A 17,796-nucleotide genomic window follows, 5' to 3' on the forward strand; every position below is an offset into this window, starting at 1 on the left:
TGATGATGGATATTAGGTTGTTTCCAATTTTTCACCCTAACAAATAATGAGTTCTTTGACCATTACAGATTTTTAAAAATATATTTTAAAAAGCTAACATCTGAATTCCGCAATTGCAGACCAACAGCAGACCAGTGGAATACATGAGGACCCTAAGAAACTTCATTTGATGGGGAAGGACACCAGGTCCTCCTGGCAGTGCCTAATTGCTATTAAATGGCCAGAGGATGGGACTGATTCAGAGAGGACAAAAGAGCAATGATGAGATGCAGTCTGTCTTGTACCCTTTAGAGAACTTGCTGGAAGCTCTAGTCCCTCACAGGAGGATGTCTGCCACCTGTACTGGCCCAACAGCCCTGCATTCTGATTTTCCTTTGATAAACAGCCTCTTCCCTAACACTACCGGGGTGCATCCTTAGCAGCATCATTAACCCAGGTGCCCTCCCTCCCCTAACCAAAGAGTGGGCCTAGAACTTAAACCAAGACAATCCCTGACCTTGGCTAAAGCTATTGGGACTGAGGCTCTTTCTCCCCACTGTGTCGCTTAGCTATAAAGATGTATGTCTGGTGTTGCAGAGAAATCCTGCCTTAAAATGAAGCATATTTCTGGGAAACCTAGACTGAACTCCTGGATCCAGCCCTATTGACTCAGTTACACGGGCCAATAAATTCGATTTTATGTTTCAGTTAGTGCCAGTTGAGCTCTTGCCACTTCCATTGGAAGAGTTCTTGTTCATTCGGCTTTTCCCCAGAAGAAAACAAATTAACTCATTCAACAAATATTTATTGAATATCCATGCTCATCTTGGTGCTGGGAAATGCTGGGGACAATAAAGTGACCATGACAGAACTTGTCCCTCCCCTCACAGCAATCCCAATCTACCAGAGCTTAAATAGACAATCACAAACTACTCCATAATAATGGTGACATGCACCATGAAGGAGGAGCTCAGGGAGCTAGCTACAAGAGAGGCATCTGGAGTTGGGATGGTGAGATCTGAGGACAGGACTTTAAATTGGCACTGATAGATGGGCCAGGAATTAACCAAATAAAATGAGGTTAAGAGCTTAGGGTCCATGCATACATGTCCAGGAGTTTCAGGGCACTCCCAACTCCCAGGAGGGCTCGGAAACTTGGTAAAAGATCTTGAGAGTAGAAGGAGGGAAGGATGAGGGAGGTGGGAAGGGGAGGGATGAGGCAGTCATCCAGGCCTCAGCTGGAGGAAGCAGGAGAGGAGGAGGACGAGGCCAAAGTGTGCACGTTGCCTTCCCTTCTTGTTCCTCACAATGTGGTGTAGAAATACATGGCTATCAGCATCACAGGGAGCTGGGTGAGGAGGCAGTCAGGTGAGGGGTGCTCCAGCCCCTCACCCACATCCCACCCAGCCCATAGGCTCCCCGCCTCTCACCGTCCACATCAGGATGGCAAACCCAAACCATGAGATGCCCCACGTGTAGCTGTCAATGGCATGGCCAATGTATTCAAAACAGCCCTGGGCAGGGGGAAAATGGAGGTTTGAGAAAATGCCCAGAGAGGCTGCCTGCTGAAAGCAAGAGTCACTGTGCACCCTCAGGAAAGCCCCTTCCTTAAGCCTTGGTTTTCTCACTGTGCAATGGAGATCATGGCAGTGTCTATCTCCGATGGTGGTTTCAGGGAGCACGGATGCGACCTTGAGTCCAGGTCCTGAATAAGCAGGTGCTGCCCTGATAGTGATCATGACAACCTGAGGGCTATTTTGTTTAGAGCTGACTTTCCATGCTGCCAACAACTTCTAAGGATTTGAAATATGCCTTTAGGATCAGTCCAGTTCTGACATCTCCTCATTTAGAGATAAGGCCGAGTTGGGCCAGAGCCTCACAGTAGTCACCTTCATGTAAACCCCTGCCCCGACTTGGGAGCAGCCAAGAACAAAGGTTCAAGGTGTGTGCTCTGGAGTCAGGTAGGACCGAGTTGGGGGTCCAGCTCTGCCATTTATGAGCTATGGGACCTATGTATGAGTCTGACCTTCTGAGCCTCAGTTTTCCCATCTGTGAAGTGGTGAATGTAACAACAGTGCCCTCAAAAGCAGTTGTGGAGATTTCACGAGATGATGCATGTAAGCACTCGGCACGGAGTCTGAGCTGGAAACATGGCTCTCTGACTCTGAGTGTGGCGATGGTTTGCACACAGGCTCTCCTCCCCATGACACCTGGTCTAAGAAATGCCGCCAAAGGTACCCAGGCAGCCAAGAGCAGCCAGAGGGACCACTGGGACCAGTTCTCCTAGTCTAACCTCCTCTGGTTTCTCTCTCTGCCTCTGCACTCCACTTGCAGTAGTTAAAGCACCTGGTTGGTGCCTAACTGCCTAAAATCAAACCCAGTTCCATCCCTCCCTAGCAAGTGACTGCTTAGTTTTACCATCTGTAAAATGGGGTAAGTATCATGTTTACCTCATCAGGCTATGGTAAGAAATAAGATAAAAACTTAAAGCATTTAGAAGGATGCCTGGAATAAAGTAGAAGTTCAATAAATATGGGTTGTTATTGGTATTTTGCTATTGATATTATTATTGTTGCTCGTATTCCCAGACAACTTGAGAAAAGTTGCAGGTGCCAGGTCTGAATGAGACAGACCCTGTGTGCATCCCACTGACTTGTAGAGGGAGGGAGGACAGATAGAGCAAGAGTTGAGAGAACCAGAGAGAAGTAAGAGAAAGAGAAAGCTAGAGAGGAGAGAAGGAGATAACAGAGAGACGGTGGGAGAGAGGAAGACCCAGAAGAAGCAGAGAGGGCCAGAGAAACCACAGACAGATGAAGCAGCAGGGAGGGGACACACCTTGGTGAACAGGTAGTCCACGTGGCCCAGGCGGCAGCCTTCCTCACTGAGGGGAATGAAGTTGCCAGTCCGCCGACAGCACAGTGGGGGCCAGGGGAATACCACTTCTGGGGTGGCCTCCCGGAAGGTTGATGTAAAGTTCACCCAGTCTATGGGACCAGATGTGCCACAGCACTCTTGCTGGAAAAAAAGGCAGGAGTCAGGCAGGCTCCAGCTCAGAGTGGACAGCCACGCACCTGTGCTCGCACGGCAAGGAAGGGCAAGGTTATCCTGAGCCACAACTGGGCCCAACTTCCCCATGTCCTGGGCCTCAAAGATGAGGGCAGTATCTGTGTGTGTGAGCAAGGACCAGAACATATTTGTTCCAAGACCAAGAGGCTGATGGGGGATTTGGATCAAATGCACACTTGTGATTGATTTTTAAATTCTTTTGAATTAGCTGTCAATGAAACCTGAGGTAAATGACACCAAAAGGCAGATTTCTGGCTTCTCCCAGCCCCTGTGGGTGTTTAATTTGTGGCCCCTGAAAGATGAAAACATAGGCTCTTTCAAACATGGGTTCCCGTCCTGGCTAGCTATATGGCTTGAGCCTAACTGAGACCTCAGTTTCGCTTGCATCCTCAAAATTCTCCTCTGTGCTGCCATATCATCTTGGGTTTAATTAAGAAGGTGGTTTCTGGAACCTAGCATCCGGTTTGAACTCTTCTGGTTCTGTGACCTACCAGCTGTGTGAACTCCTGCAAGCCACTCAACTCCTAGCCTCAGTTTCCTCATTGATAAAATGTTGAACTCTCTTATGGGTGGTTGTAAGGATTAAAGAAGCTTGAAAAGTGCTTTGGACACTTTTAAAGAAGCTTTAAAAGTCATTGTAACGATTAAAGAAGCTTTAAACAGAAGTTAGTGCTCATTCAATTTGTTGTTGTTGTTGTTGTTGTTAATACAATACATGTAATGATTAAAAGCAGAGGCTCTGGATCTAGGTTACCAGATTGGGATCCCAGCTCTGCCAGTTACCAACCATATGGCCCTGGACAAGTGACTCCCTTTATTGGGCCTGTTCACTCATCTGGAAAATTACAATGACTGAGCATCCCTCATAAGAACCACATGAGTAGATATTATCTACCAGTGGGCATAGTGGGAGCCTTATTTATACCTATGGTCAGAGCCCCAGGTCCTCCAGCCAGCCCTCCCCACCCACCCTCACCCACCCTCACTCACCTCAATCATGATATGGTCCCAGAGGCGGGTCAGTTCTTGGCCCTGGTACGTGTCTGCACTGTAGAATGTCAGCATCTGCTTGGTGATCAGGGATGAGTTGGACACCATCTGTGGAGGTCCAGGAATAGGGTCCAGCGGGGCTGGATGGGGAGAGGGGTTGACCTCCACCTTCAGCCTGAGACCCTCCTCCCCCCACAAAGTCATGTTTCTCTCCTCGCTTCTGCCTGGCTCACATAGTCTCGGTGGGTGTAGGACGTGATGCAGGAGGCGCACTCGAAGATGTAGATGATGAGCATGAGCACCAGGTACTGAGGAAAGACAGAGGGAGGGAGGAACAGACAGCCCAGTCAGGACAAAGCACAACAAGACACACACACACACACACACACACACACACACACACACACACCCGCAAGGGATGGATTGATGGATAGAAATGCAATTTAAAAATGGCTGTTCAAGTCTTTTACCTTTTCTGCATGTTTGAAAATTCTCATAATAAAATGTTAGGGGAAAATGAAATCAACAAAAAATATGTAAAGTATTTCCCGAAGTTAACTGTAGTCTTGAATGAAATAAAATGAATGTCTACTCTAGAAAAGATAAAAAATAAAGGCATTCTCCAGACAACCAGGGACATTTGAACATAGACTGGATATTGAAAGATCGATATGAAGAAACTAGGGTGAATTTTACAGATGCCCCAGTAGTATAATGGTTGTGCAAAAATAGGAAAATAATCTTTGACTGGTGTTTATTGAAAATTATTTTCCTGTCCTCACCCCTCACCCTCACCCTTAAAGCAACAGGGGATGGGGGGTGGATATGCCAGCTCCACTGCCAAGAGATGAGGTGATGGAGCACCACATGCCCAACTGCTTGACAACAACGTCCTTATCACTCAGAAATGTGCACTCAGGTATTTACAGGTAAATGACTTGGTGTCTGGAATGTGCTTCAAAATACCCCAGGAAAGAAAGAAGTGGGCAGGCAGAGAGGATGGAGTCGAGGGGAGAAAGTTGGCAAGTCTGTGGCTGGTCATGTGGAAACTAGGCGATGGGTAAGTAGGGTTCATCATGCCATTCTCCCTAGTCTATGTTTGAAATTTCCCATTATAATTTTTTTAAAAAATCTGCATCTTAGTTAATGACAAACTAATAGGGGAGATAGACAGACACAAACATTTCTTTTTTCCTAGTTGAATGAACTTTTTTTTAAGGCTTTGGTTAAATTGTTATGCTAGAGAATTAAATGCAGGAAAGAAATTTTAAAAAAGAGGACGAAGGAAAGAAAGGAAAGGAAAGGAAAGGAAAAGAGCTTTTCTACGGCTCCATCTTACTGACGGTAAAGCCAGTCGTTACCAAAGCCCACCTGGTAGACCCGCCTTCCCATTCTCCCCTCATCCTCCATACCCATCCTTCACTGTTCTTTGCCCCCTTCCCTGTCCACCCTCACCTCATCTTGTCTCTCATCCCTTCCCCCACTTGGCTCCAACCACTCTGGACTCCTAGCCTCCTCTGGCTTCCGAGACTTTGCTCTTGCTGTTCCCTCCACCTGGAATGTTCTTCCTGCAGATACACACACAGGCTCCTTATCACCCACAGGCCTTTGCTTTCTCTGGCTGTGAGACCTCCCATGCCCACTCCCCAGCTCCAGCTCTCCCTTCGCTAGTCACTGTCTTCCCTCCTCAGAGCATCCTTCCCAGGGCAAGGGCTTTATGATTTGCTTACTAGATAGCCTCAGTGCCTAGTGTAGGGTTTGGCACATGGTTCTTGCTTAATAAACATTAGTTAATTTAATAAGTAGATGCTCCTGGCAATCTAAAGGGCCCTCAGCCGTAGAGCAAGCACAGCGTCAGGTCTGCTTCAGTGGGGACAGGATTGGCATCGCTGCTCTCTCTATCACCTGGGGTTTGGCCTCTTTGAAGCTCAGTTTCCTCATCTGGTAAATGGGTAGAGAAACACTACCTTCGGAGGTTTCTCTACCCTAGGAGGGTTGAGGGAGCTTGTTTTCTAAACTGTTTAGCCTAGTTTCAGGCACGTGAGAGGCCCTAGGGAATTGTGGGCATTGTTGCAGTTATTGTTGTTGGAAGAGACTGAGAGCACAGAGAGGCTCAAGCTCTGAACTGCTTGGGTTTAAATCCTGGCTCTCCCACTCATTTGCTGTGTGACCTCAATAAGTGACTTCACTTCTCTGAGGCTTGATTTCATCTCTGTCAAATGGGCTCACAGTATGATGATGATGATGATGATGATGATATCTCATGGTATGTAGGTATATGAATTGATTCATGTAAAACATTTAGAAAGTAGTGAGCACTCAATAAATAGTAGCTGTGCTATTATTATTGTCATTGTTATCCACAGAGCTCAAGAGCACAGACTCTGGAGACCAAATAGCTGAGGTTCAAATCCCAGTTCTGCTACTCAAGAGCCATCCTCTTGTGCAGAGAGCTTCCTTCCCTTCCTCTCCTGTGCCCCAGTTTTCTTTCTTAAATGATGGTGATGGCTGAGCTAGGTTATTGGGTTATAGGAAGGGGAAATGAAATGATTTCCATAAGGCTCAAGGGTGGTGCCATGCTGAATACACATCAGCGGCGGTGGTGGTGGTTGTTAATATGACTCTATGAGGATGATCTTCATGCCCACTTGCCCCCATCCCCTCTTCTTGGGGCCTCACCGTGAGGATCATGGACCGCCGGCGGCACAGAGCTGCACCCACACCAAAGCTGGCCACAACGAAGAAGGAGAAGCCGCAGAAGATGGCGATCCAGGCAGCAGCAAAGATGTCCTCCTTGCCTGAGACGCTCATCAGTGGATACACGTGGTACTGGTCAGCTGTCACCCATACTGTCTCGGCAAACAGGGCCAGGCCTGACAGCTGTATAGGGCAGCTGGTTAGCAAGACGTGCTCGGGGGCAGCAGCCCCAGCTGCATGAGTCTCAGTGAGCAAGCTTCTTCTCCATTCTGAGCCTCCACAGCCCGCTCAGTAAAGTGGACACATAATAAGAGTGGCAAAGACATTGCCTTCCATGAACAGGGATGAGGCTGGACAAAGGCCAGGAGGAAAGGGAGGGCTCAGCCAAGACCCCTGCCTCACCCCAGCTGCCAGTTGCTTCCAGGATGAAAGAAGATGCCACATGCAAAGCCTGGAGCGCATGCCTGGCACAGAGGAGATGCTCGGTCAACCCGCCCTCCCTTACTCATGTTATTCCCTGAAGAGGGGACTCTGGCCATCGTCAGAACAATTACAAATGCATCAACCTTTCAAACTAGCAATTCCACTTGCTGAAATCAACCCTACACATGCACCAACCCATGTGAGACAATCACAAACCCGAAATGTGATCCTCTGTAGCACCGTGGGTAGAGGAACCAGGATGCCACACAATGGAATGCTATGCAGTTGTGAAAAAGGGCAAGGAGGTTCTCTGAGGACTCCTGTGAAGTGGCCTACAGGCCATGTGAGCAGGAGGAAATAGGAAGCACGAAACAGGAGGTGGAATGAGCTATATTTGGGGCAAGAAAGGGGAGAAAATAGGTATATATGCTTCTATTACTTGTATTTGTTGCAATGTTGGAGAAACTCAACATCTGGTTACCTGTGGGATGAGGAATATAGAGCAAGAGAGAGGAAACTTCCTGGCGGATACTTTTGACAATAATTAAACTAACACTCCTAGAGTACTTACTGTGTGCCAGGCATTGGGCCTCTTAACTGGTTTCTGTGTGATAATGGTTATTGTTACCAGCTGTAGTGTACATTGTTGTTCTGGCCAATACAAAGAGTAACCACGTGCACCAAACTGGTCTAAACACACTAATCCAATAACTCATTTTATCCTCTCAGCATTACTGTTTTATCTCTAGTTTCCAGATGAGAAAATATTGAGGCTCAGGGAGGTGACATCACTGGCCCCATGTCCCACAATAAAAAGTGGCAGAGCTGGGATTTGAAACTAGGCTTTCTGCCTCCAGAGCCATGTACGGGTATCACATATTTTAATAAAAACAAAACATTAAATATTAGGTAAAAACATTGTTATTCATTATTATGGGCCCCTGTGTGCCAAGCAGACACTTTATGTCCGTAATCACATTCATGATGATAGTAGCATTTGTCAAGCACTTTTTCTGAGCTGAGGGTCACACATGAATTAATCCACATAAATATCCCCACAATGAAGATATAATCTTATAGATGGAGAAACAGGCACAGAGAAGTAAAATCACTTGCTCAAGGTCACACGGCTAGGAAGAGGCAGAGCTGGGATTCGAAACCAGGCTGCTCTGACGTGGGAGCCCATAGCACTAGCCTGCTGGGGAGTCCTGGGCCCTCAGCCCCCAGCCCCAGGCTCAGGGCTGCACCTTTTCCCTGCCCACCCACTTGGCTCCCAAGTTGGGGATGTCTCACCAGAATAATGATGTTGCCTGCAACCAGCAGCCCCACCACAATCGAAGACCTCTTCTCCACCTCTGCTGCTGCAGAAGCCATGGTCCTGCCTGAGACACACGATCAAGGATGAGGCCAGGCAAAGACCAGGAGGGGAAGCTGAGCCCAGCTGGACCCACTGCCCCACTCCACACCCCAGCTGCCAGGGGCTGCTCCCTGCTGGGCTCTCTGCTGGGCTCAGGCTGGTACTGTATGAGCCCCGCTTCCCTCGACCCCAGCGTTGGGCCAGTTTATAGAAGAGGAAAGTGTGGCTCACAGGGAAGCCAGGCACTCACTGAGCCTCAGACCTTCCCAGCTCCCCCTGCCCATCCAGACTCCGAGGCCTCTCCTCACCTTCTCTGCCTGAAGCTTCTCTGGCCAGCCCTTCCCGAAGCGGCTCCCTATATATGCCCAGGCCCCTCCTTGGGCCAGTCTCCCAGGAAGCGGGGAGGGTGGCTGGAGGAGGAGACAAGAGGTCAAGCAGGCAGACCAGTGAGAAAGAACAGCTTTATGTGTCCCCACCCCCAACCCCAAGTGATTGATAAACCTGAAATTCCAGACTATGCTGGTGTCTGGCCACATGGGCAAGGTGATGTGCCCAGTGGCCTCTGATTCCCAGGCTGTCATGGTGGTGGAGGGGTGGGGTTGGGAGAGTGAGTGCACCACCTGATGTCTCTCCTAGGACCTGGGCCTTCCTGAGAACAGGAGGGAGATACAAGTCAAACCTGCATATGAATTCAGAATCCCAGAACTACCTCCTCTGCTGGTGGTCCCACCTCTCCAAGGCTGGGAGCCCGGGGGGTGGCCCAAGTAGGGATCCTGGCTGGCAAGAACAGGTCTGGACCAAGGCAGGGAGGTGGGGAGCAGATGAGAGAGCAGGTAGGTGGGATGCTCAGAAGGCGGATTATATGGGTTGTAGGCTGAGAGAAAATGGCAGGAGATGGTGTGTGAGGGAGTTTGAGATGAGTGTACAACGAGGGGAAGAGAAGTGTGCAAAAAAAAGGAGGAGGCACACTGAATCGATGGGAGCAAAGTTCCCGTTCCACCACCACCATCACACACAAGTAGGGACAAAACAGGGGCACAGCAAGCAGCCAAGGGTGGAAATATCTTCAGGCTGCAGAATCAAAGAGACCTAGGTTCAAATCCCAGTTCCATTTTCTCTGTCTCGAACGACTTGGCATGTGCATTTGCCCATCCGCAGAATGGGTATCATCAGACTATCTTCCTGGGCGGCAGTGGGAACTTAGTGCGGGGATGTGTGCCAAGGATATCTTTCAGTCTGATGTGCAGCAAGTGGCCAAGCCTCACCTGCAGCGCTCCGGAGAGGCCCGCTTTCCGTCCGATGTCGCCCCCTAGTGGCAGAAGGCCGGTTCCGCAAGCGAAAATAGTGGCTTGGGGCTCCCAGTTTTTCCCCAGAACTTCTCAGCCTCGAGGACCAGAATATTCACCGCGTTTTCTCTATGAGCTGCAGCGCCCCGGGTATATGCAAAATGGGTAAACAAACGGAACTTAAAATTCTATTGTCAAGACACTGGCTTGGTCGTAAGATACATGAAATATTTTCCAATTAAAATGCATAAGGGTTTTTAGTCAATCCACTTTACATTTAAAATAGTTTTTCTATTGATTTACATTTATATTAAGGACTAATGAGGAATTTAAATAATAATGTACATGGCCTATCAAGTATATTTTATAAGGTTTAGCTAAAATAACTTGCCAAGTAATAGGACCAGGCTAAAAATATGAAATATTTTTATTTTCAAATAGTTGGTAACTGTTAGTAGTGGGAAGTTATATAAAATGTCTAGTAAAAGCAAAAAGGTTTCATCGACGGGACATTAATATGTCACCAGTCATAAAAGGTATCCATTTTGTTCTGAAGCATGAACCAGTGTACAAAGCCAGTGTACTTTGATGTCAAACTTAAATTTTCCCTATTCTTTCTATTATGTAAGCCAATCTTCAAACAATACATTTTGAAGTGCTATTTCCTTTTAAAAATCACGATGCCAAGATGTCCTAAAGATGACATACACCTACCCTGTGAACCAGCCATTCGTCCCTAGAAATTCTTCTGTTTCTGTCTACCGAATGCTGTGAATGTTTTCATAATAGCCCCAAACTGGAAACCACCCAAATGCCTCTTCATAGTAGAATGGGTAAGTACATTACAGTACCTGCATACAATGGCTACTACTCAGCAATAAAAGGCAACAAACTATTGATACATGCAACTACAGAAATGAATCTCAAAGGGATTATGCTAGATGAAAAAAGCCACACTCAAACGACTACAACTGTGTGATTCTAGATGCGAAGTTCTAGAGTAGGAAAAACCAATCTAGGATGATAAAAGTCAGGGGAGTGGTTACCCCTGAGGCACTGTGACTGGAGGTGACAGGAAGGGAACTTCTCTTTATTGATATGGACACTGACTACATGGGGGGGCATTCAGATTGTGAAAATTCATCAAGCTGTACACTCATGATAAGTGCACTTTTCTGTATACATATATATTTCATTATAAAGTCTTCTAAAGAGGGGAAATCCTTTCAGAGACATATTCACTGTGTTAAAGTGCCGTTTTCCTCGTTAACCAATGTCACCATAAAAAGAAATAATACATAAAAAAAAAAAACTACAACAACAACAAAAAAGTGTTTTCCAAAGGTGGCAGACGAGATGATTTTAAGCTGTCTACAGATGTGAAAGGAAATAGCATGGAATGACATAAAACTCCTGTGAAGAGAAAATGATCCAGTTTTAATCCTGATGGTGGCATGAAAAAAGCTCAGAAGTTTGATGCCATTGTGTCATAAACTTGTCTCTAAGCCTTGCTTAGAGCAGCTCTCAACAGGCCTCAGAGTTTGGAATTTAGTGGCCTATTATTACTATATTTATTATTAAGACAAGATGCTTTGTTTTCCATGGTCGGTGAAAGTTTTCTCAAACACTTTTATTATAAAATATTCACGTATACAAGGGAATGTAGAGACTAATGTAGCAAATGACCAAATTCTCCCACCCAGCTTTGTCCTAAGTAATTTTCTATATTAACTGCTGATTATTTATAAGTGGTATACATTGTAGATGGCATTTGAAGCCACTTGATCTCAGCCTAGAGATAATTTCTCTGCTAAATTTGGAACTCATCATCCTCCACACCCCTTCCCCTGTCTTCCTCTTTAGATCTCAGGTGTCATGGGTTGAGTTAATCCCATACCTTCAGTTTATAGTTCATTATTCCCCACAAGACATCTCTTGTTTAAATTTATTTCCTTATATCCCCATATCCCAGTCTCTTTCAGTGCGCTCTACTGGCAAACATTCTAATATCGTCGTATGTATCTTTTTTGTTGGGCGTGTTCTTGTAAAATGGGTACCATTGTTTCCTGTACAAATATTTTCTAATTTACATACCCATAATTGTGTTAAATCACTCATTCTATTCTTACTTTTCTTGCTTAGCACTATGATTTTAAGATCCATCCGCGTTAGTCTGAGCACATTGAGTCCATGGCTTCTGGGTTGCTTGGGACACCCCCAGTGTGCGTCTTCCAGAATGTACTGTCTCCTCCCCAGTGAGGACACCAGACTACTTACAACTCCCCCTCCCCCTTACCACTATAAATAATGCTGCAGAGATCACCTTCATGCCTGGCCCCTTAGAGACCTATATGTCTTTTTCTTAGGGAGCAGAATTGCTGGGTCATGGATATGTATGTGCCAGATTGCTTTCCGCAATAGTTGTCTCCTTCCACCCTCCAACCAAGAGTTCATGGGGGTTCCAGTATGCTTCCACCACCACTCACACTTGGCATTATCCAGTTTTCTAGTTTTTGACAGAGTAATTCAGTGTAAAGTGATACCTGTCATTATTTCAATTCTTACTTCTCTTATTACTAATGATTTTGAACATCTTCAAATGTTTGTTAGCCTTTGGGTTTTCACTCACATGCATGCTTTCATATTTTTAATATATATGCATATATTCATCAGCAATGTATAGAATAGTTTTAGATTTTCAGGTAAACTTTATAGAACTTGTATGTATCCTCATGCAATTGATTTTTTTTTTTTTTACCTCAACATTATGCTTTTGAGATTTTTTTAATCACATATGTGGCTTTAGCTCATCCATTTTTTTTTTACAAGAATATTTCATAGGTTAAAATTTCCTTTCCAAATGAATTCATTTTGGCAAAGATGATATAGAAAAATGTCATCAATGGCAACATAGAGGTATGCAGACTTAACAACCCTGTGAGACCTCAAGTTTGGGCACTAAGGTAATATGTCAAGGCTGGAATCTCAGGTGCTCCTTTGGGTCAGTTCAGCAAGGGAAAGCCTGAAATTCATGGGAAGGGGTGGGGCAGCTGAATGTTGCGCCCAAGAAATGGAGATTTCAGAGTCAACTGGGACGAGTGTGAAGTGTGGGATGAGGAAGAGAGAAAAGGAAAGAGAGGGAAAGAGTGATCAGGGGGAGACTAGGACATGGCGTGCGATGGTGAAGCAAGGAGGAAAGCACTAGGGCGGAGGAACTCAAGAGGTCTTTTTATTTTCTCTCATATTTATTGAGCACCAAATATAGGATCAGGCCTGAACTAAGCACTAAGGGCGTGGTGCACGTATAAGCTTTTTCATGTCCAGCCCTGTGTGAGGTGGTGCTGGGAACGCAGTGGTGATCAAGACAGCTCTGTCCCTCCACTCACAAGAGAAAGACATTCAGTAGAAAGTGACAGTGCAGAGTGGTCAGGGGAATGCTGAAATGATCAAGGCGTTGAGGGAAGAAGCACAGGCTGGAGTGATCAGAGCCACAATGGAGAAAACAAAGATGAATGTGTGAGCCCAGAGGAGGTGTCTGACCCAGGCTGGGCATAGAGGAAAGCTTCCTGGAGGAAGGGACATTGGAAGAAAAGACTGGGGCCCCCAGGTAAAAGGCAGGAAGGAACATTTATATCAAAGGGAATACGATATATACATAGAATGGGATATTATTCAGCCTTAGAAAAGAAGGAAATCCTACAATATACAACGACATGTAAGAACTTGGAGGACATCATGCTAAATGAAATAAGCCAGTCTCAGAAGGACAAATAGCGCATAATTCCACTTACATGAGGTATAGAAAATACTCAGACTTATTAGAACAGAGAGTAGAATTGCAGTTGCCAAGGGCTGGCGGGTGGGGGAAATGCGGACTTGCTAATCTATGAGAATAACATTTCGGTTACACACGATGAAGAGTTCTTGAGATCTGTTGTAAAATATTGTGCCTGTAGTTAATAATACTGTGTTGTACACTGAAAATCTATTGAGAGTAGATCTCATGTTAAGAGTTCTTAGCAAAAAAAAAGACTGTGAGAAAGCAAAGTTCCTTAGTGTGTCATAGGAGCCTGATGTTCTAGCAGGAATTAATATTTAGAGAGCATTTCCAACATATAGGTCTCTGCTTTAAGCACCTTATATATAGTATCAGGTACTGTTCTAGGCAATTTTCATGTAACATCTCATTTAATCTGCGAAATAGCCCTGTGAGCAAGTTGTCAATAACTTCATTTTATAGATGAGAAAACCAAGACACAGTGAGGTCAGATAAACTTGCCTAAGGTCTCACAGCTGGTGGGGCCTGAATTTTACCCCAGTCTGGCTCCAGTGTCCATCCTCTTAACCATGACACTGTACTGTCTCTCTATGTGTATACTGACCCTTTTGGAGTATTTTCCTTTTTTTTTTTTTTAGCCAGAATATATTCATATATTACTTGTACAATTTGAAAAAAAATTTAAAAATTAAGAAATGATCTCTAAGTACTATTATTAATTGGAGAAAAGCAAGGTTCAGAACACCAGGAATAGCACGCTACTATGGTGGGTAGGCAGGTAGGATGCAGGGTCTTCTTGTAAATGTATAAACTATCTTTGGAAGGACACATAAGAAACCAGTAATGGCAGTCACCTCCTTATGGCTAAAGGAGAAGGTGAGGAAGAGACTGATTTTTCTTGCATAATTTTTGTCACTTGGAAACGATTGAAAGAGCGATGTTATCAAAACGGCTAGGAGTTTTTCTAACATCTTCCTCCTAAAGAACATTGCTTTGAAAATCACCCATAGATGAGAGTCCCTTTCTGGAAGTCCAGGAGTGCAGCAGAGAAGTTCTGGCACACTGTTGGAGCAAAAAGTAAAAGAATAGAATAGAATAGAATAGAATAATAGAATAGAATAGAATAGAATAAAATAAAATATAAAATAAAATAAAATAAACAAAATAAAATAAAATAAAATAAATAAAATAAAATAGTAAAATAAAGTAAAGTAAAATAAAATAAAATAAAATGAAGTAAAGTAAATAAAATAAAATAAAAAAGTAAAGTAAAATAAAATAAAGTAAAATAAAATAAAATAAAGTAAAACAAAGTAAAATAAAATAAAATAAAATAAAATATAAAATAAAATAAAATAAAAAAGTAAAGTAAAATAAAATAAAGTAAAATAAAATAAAATAAAGTAAAATAAAAGTAAAATAAAATAAAATAAAAAAGTAAAGTAAAATAAAGTAAAATAAAATAAAATAAAATAAAATAAAAAAGTAAAGTAAAATAAAATAAAGTAAAGTAAAATAAAATAAAATAAAAAAGTAAAGTAAAATAAAATAAAGTAAAATAAAATAAAATAAAAGTAAATAAAATAAAATAAAAAAAGTAAAAGGCAAAACAAAATAAAAGTAAAATAAAATAAAATAAAAATAAATGAAAATAAATAAAATAAAATAAAATAAAAATAAAAATAAAAGAAATAAAGTAAAATAAAATAAAAATAAATAAAATAAATAAAATTAAAAAGTAAAGTAAAATAAAATAAAGTAAAATAAAATAAAATAAAATGCAAATAAAATAAAATAAAAAAGTAAAATAAAAAATAAAATAAAGTAAAATAAAATAAAATAAAAAAGTAAAGTAAAATAAAATAAAGTAAAATAAAATATAAAATAAAATAAAATAAAATATAAAATAAAATAAAATAAATAAAATAAAATAAAATAAAAAAGTAAAGTAAAATAAAATAAAGTAAAGTAAAATAAAATAAAATAAAATAAAGTAAAGTAAAGTAAAATAAAATAAAATAAAATAAAAAAGAAAAGTAAATTAAAATAAAGTAAAGTAAAATAAAAAAATAAAATAAAATAAAGTAAAATAAATAAAGTAAAATAAAATAAAATAAAAAAGTAAAATAAAATAAAATAAAAAAGTAAAGTAAAATAAAATAAAGTAAAATAAAATAAAATAAAGTAAAATAAAAAAATAAAATAAAATAAAGTAAAATAAATAAAGTAAAATAAAATAAAATAAAATAAAAAAGTAAAATAAAATAAAATAAAATCCGAGAGGAATACTGAGAGTTCTGTACAACTAGGCGGTGGGAGAGGAGGCCAGAATAGCAGTCAGGGCCCTCAGAAAGCATTAGAAGGACTTGGATCCTACTAACACCAGATCCACAGACATCAGGAAGACTGCGTGAGCCTCTAAGAATGCCCTGCCAATGGATCCCCCCTGCAACTGGCCCACAGGCACCTCCACCCCTATGGGCACCTCATTCCCACTCCCACTCCATGGCTGGCTCCCTGTGCACACCTCTGAGGGCTGTGAGAGTGAGCCTTTGCGGACAGCTAGTGAACATGTGCAGAAAGTCGGCCAACTCTACGGGATTGAGAGAAAACACACAAACTTGAGCATTCAGCACAGCTCTAGGGAAAGCAAATGGGAGGCTGTCAGCATTTGGTCTGGCTTTGCAGGATTGAGAGAAGGCATACAATCCTAAGAATTCCACCACTCCCACCCCCAAGAAGAAACAAGAAGTGTGGAGCAAGTGTATCCATAGAAAAGGTCCGAGAAAGCCTCAGAATTCCTACCAGGGATGATGGAAAATACTTCTCACCTGAAGCCAGTCAGTAAGATTGGCAGAGGGAGCGGGGTGAACAAGTCTTCAAATGCAAAGGCAGCAATGCAAGACTTCAAGGTACATGAAAAGTCAAGGAAATATACCACTACCAAAGGAACACAGTAACTGACCCTAAAGAAATGGAAATCTGTGATTTGTCTGATAAAGAATTAAAAATAGTTGTTTTAAGGAAGCTCAATGAGGTACAAAAAAACACAGGAAGATAATTTAATGAAACCAGGAAAACAATATATACATGAAGTGAGAGGTTTAACAGAGAGACAAATTATAAAAAAGAACCACATTCTGTAGCTGAAGAATACAATGAGAAAAAGGCCAATTGAAATTACCCAGACAAAAGAGAACCAGAAAAAAAGAATGAAAAAGAGTGAAGAAAGCCTATGTGAACTATGGGATACCATTAAGAGAAATAAACTATGCATTACTGGAGTCCCAGAAGAAGGGAGAGACAAAGGGGGAAGAAAGCTTATTTGAAGAAAAAACAGCTGAGAACTTCCCAAATCTGGGGAGAGATTCGGAAATCCATGTTCATGAAACTCATAAGCTCCCCCCAAATTTCAACTCAAAAAGATCTTCTTCAAGACATAATAAAACTGTCTAAAATGAAAAATAAATACAGAATTTTAAAAGCAGCAAGAAAAAAAATGTCTTCACATACCAAAGAACTCCTATAAGGCTATCAGTAGATTTCTCAGCAGAAACCTTGTAGGCAAGGGGAGAGTGGGATGATATATTCAAAGTACTGAAAGCAAAAATACTTCCAACCAAGAATACTTTACCTGGAAAAGTTGTCCTTTATAAATGAAGGAGAGAGAAAGGCTTTCCAGACAAACAAAAACTGAGGGAGTTCATCATTACTAGACCTGCCTTTCAAGAAACGCTGGAAGGAGTTCTACAAGCTGAAATGAAATGCTAAATAGTAACTTGAAAACATGAAAATATAAGACACACTGGTCAAGATTAGTATAGAGTTAAATTCAAATACAGTTGATCTTTGAACAAGTTTGAACTATGCTGGTCCACTTATATGCAAATTTTTTTCAACAAGTTTACAGTCAGCCCTCTGAATTCCAGGGTTTCATATCTGTAAATTTAACCAACTGTGGATTGAAAACAGTATTTTCAATCTGCAGTTGGGAATCCATGTATGCAGAGGGCTGACTTAATTTATACATGGATTTTCTACTGCAGGGGAGTGAGAGAGGGTGTCAGTGCCCCAACCCCAATGTTATTCAAAGGTCAACCATACTCTTAATACCATAATAACTGATGTGTTAATCACTTCACTCTGGTACAAGGGTTAAAGGACAAAAGTATGAAAATAACTATAGCTACAATAATTCATTAAATTTATTAAATATGGGA

The 17,796-nt window shown here is 42.3% G+C and overlaps 1 protein-coding gene across 2 annotated transcripts; it reads right to left on the reverse strand.

Annotated features, from left to right (window-relative positions):
* Nucleotides 1–712: 712 nt before the first annotated feature.
* UPK1A (uroplakin 1A) lies at nucleotides 713–9,701 on the reverse strand. Of its 2 annotated transcripts, XM_039850178.1 has the most exons (8): nucleotides 8,821–9,701; nucleotides 8,449–8,537; nucleotides 6,715–6,915; nucleotides 4,269–4,343; nucleotides 4,036–4,143; nucleotides 2,815–2,994; nucleotides 1,410–1,493; nucleotides 713–1,327 (listed from the first exon to the last, which is right to left on the reverse strand). In XM_039850178.1, the coding sequence occupies exons 2-8, from the start codon at nucleotides 8,527–8,529 to the stop codon at nucleotides 1,283–1,285; spliced, it is 774 nt and encodes a 257-aa protein (XP_039706112.1). In that variant the 5' UTR covers nucleotides 8,530–8,537; nucleotides 8,821–9,701; the 3' UTR covers nucleotides 713–1,282. The 2 variants fall into 2 exon arrangements, with proteins under 2 accessions (XP_039706112.1, XP_039706111.1); XM_039850177.1 differs by lacking the exon at nucleotides 713–1,327 and having other exon boundaries at nucleotides 1,406–2,994.
* Nucleotides 9,702–17,796: the final 8,095 nt, after the last annotated feature.

The sequence above is a fragment of the Pteropus medius genome, unplaced genomic scaffold, assembly GCF_902729225.1.
Source record: "Pteropus medius unplaced genomic scaffold, Ma_sr-lr_union100, whole genome shotgun sequence".
Lineage (NCBI taxonomy): Eukaryota > Metazoa > Chordata > Mammalia > Chiroptera > Pteropodidae > Pteropus > Pteropus medius.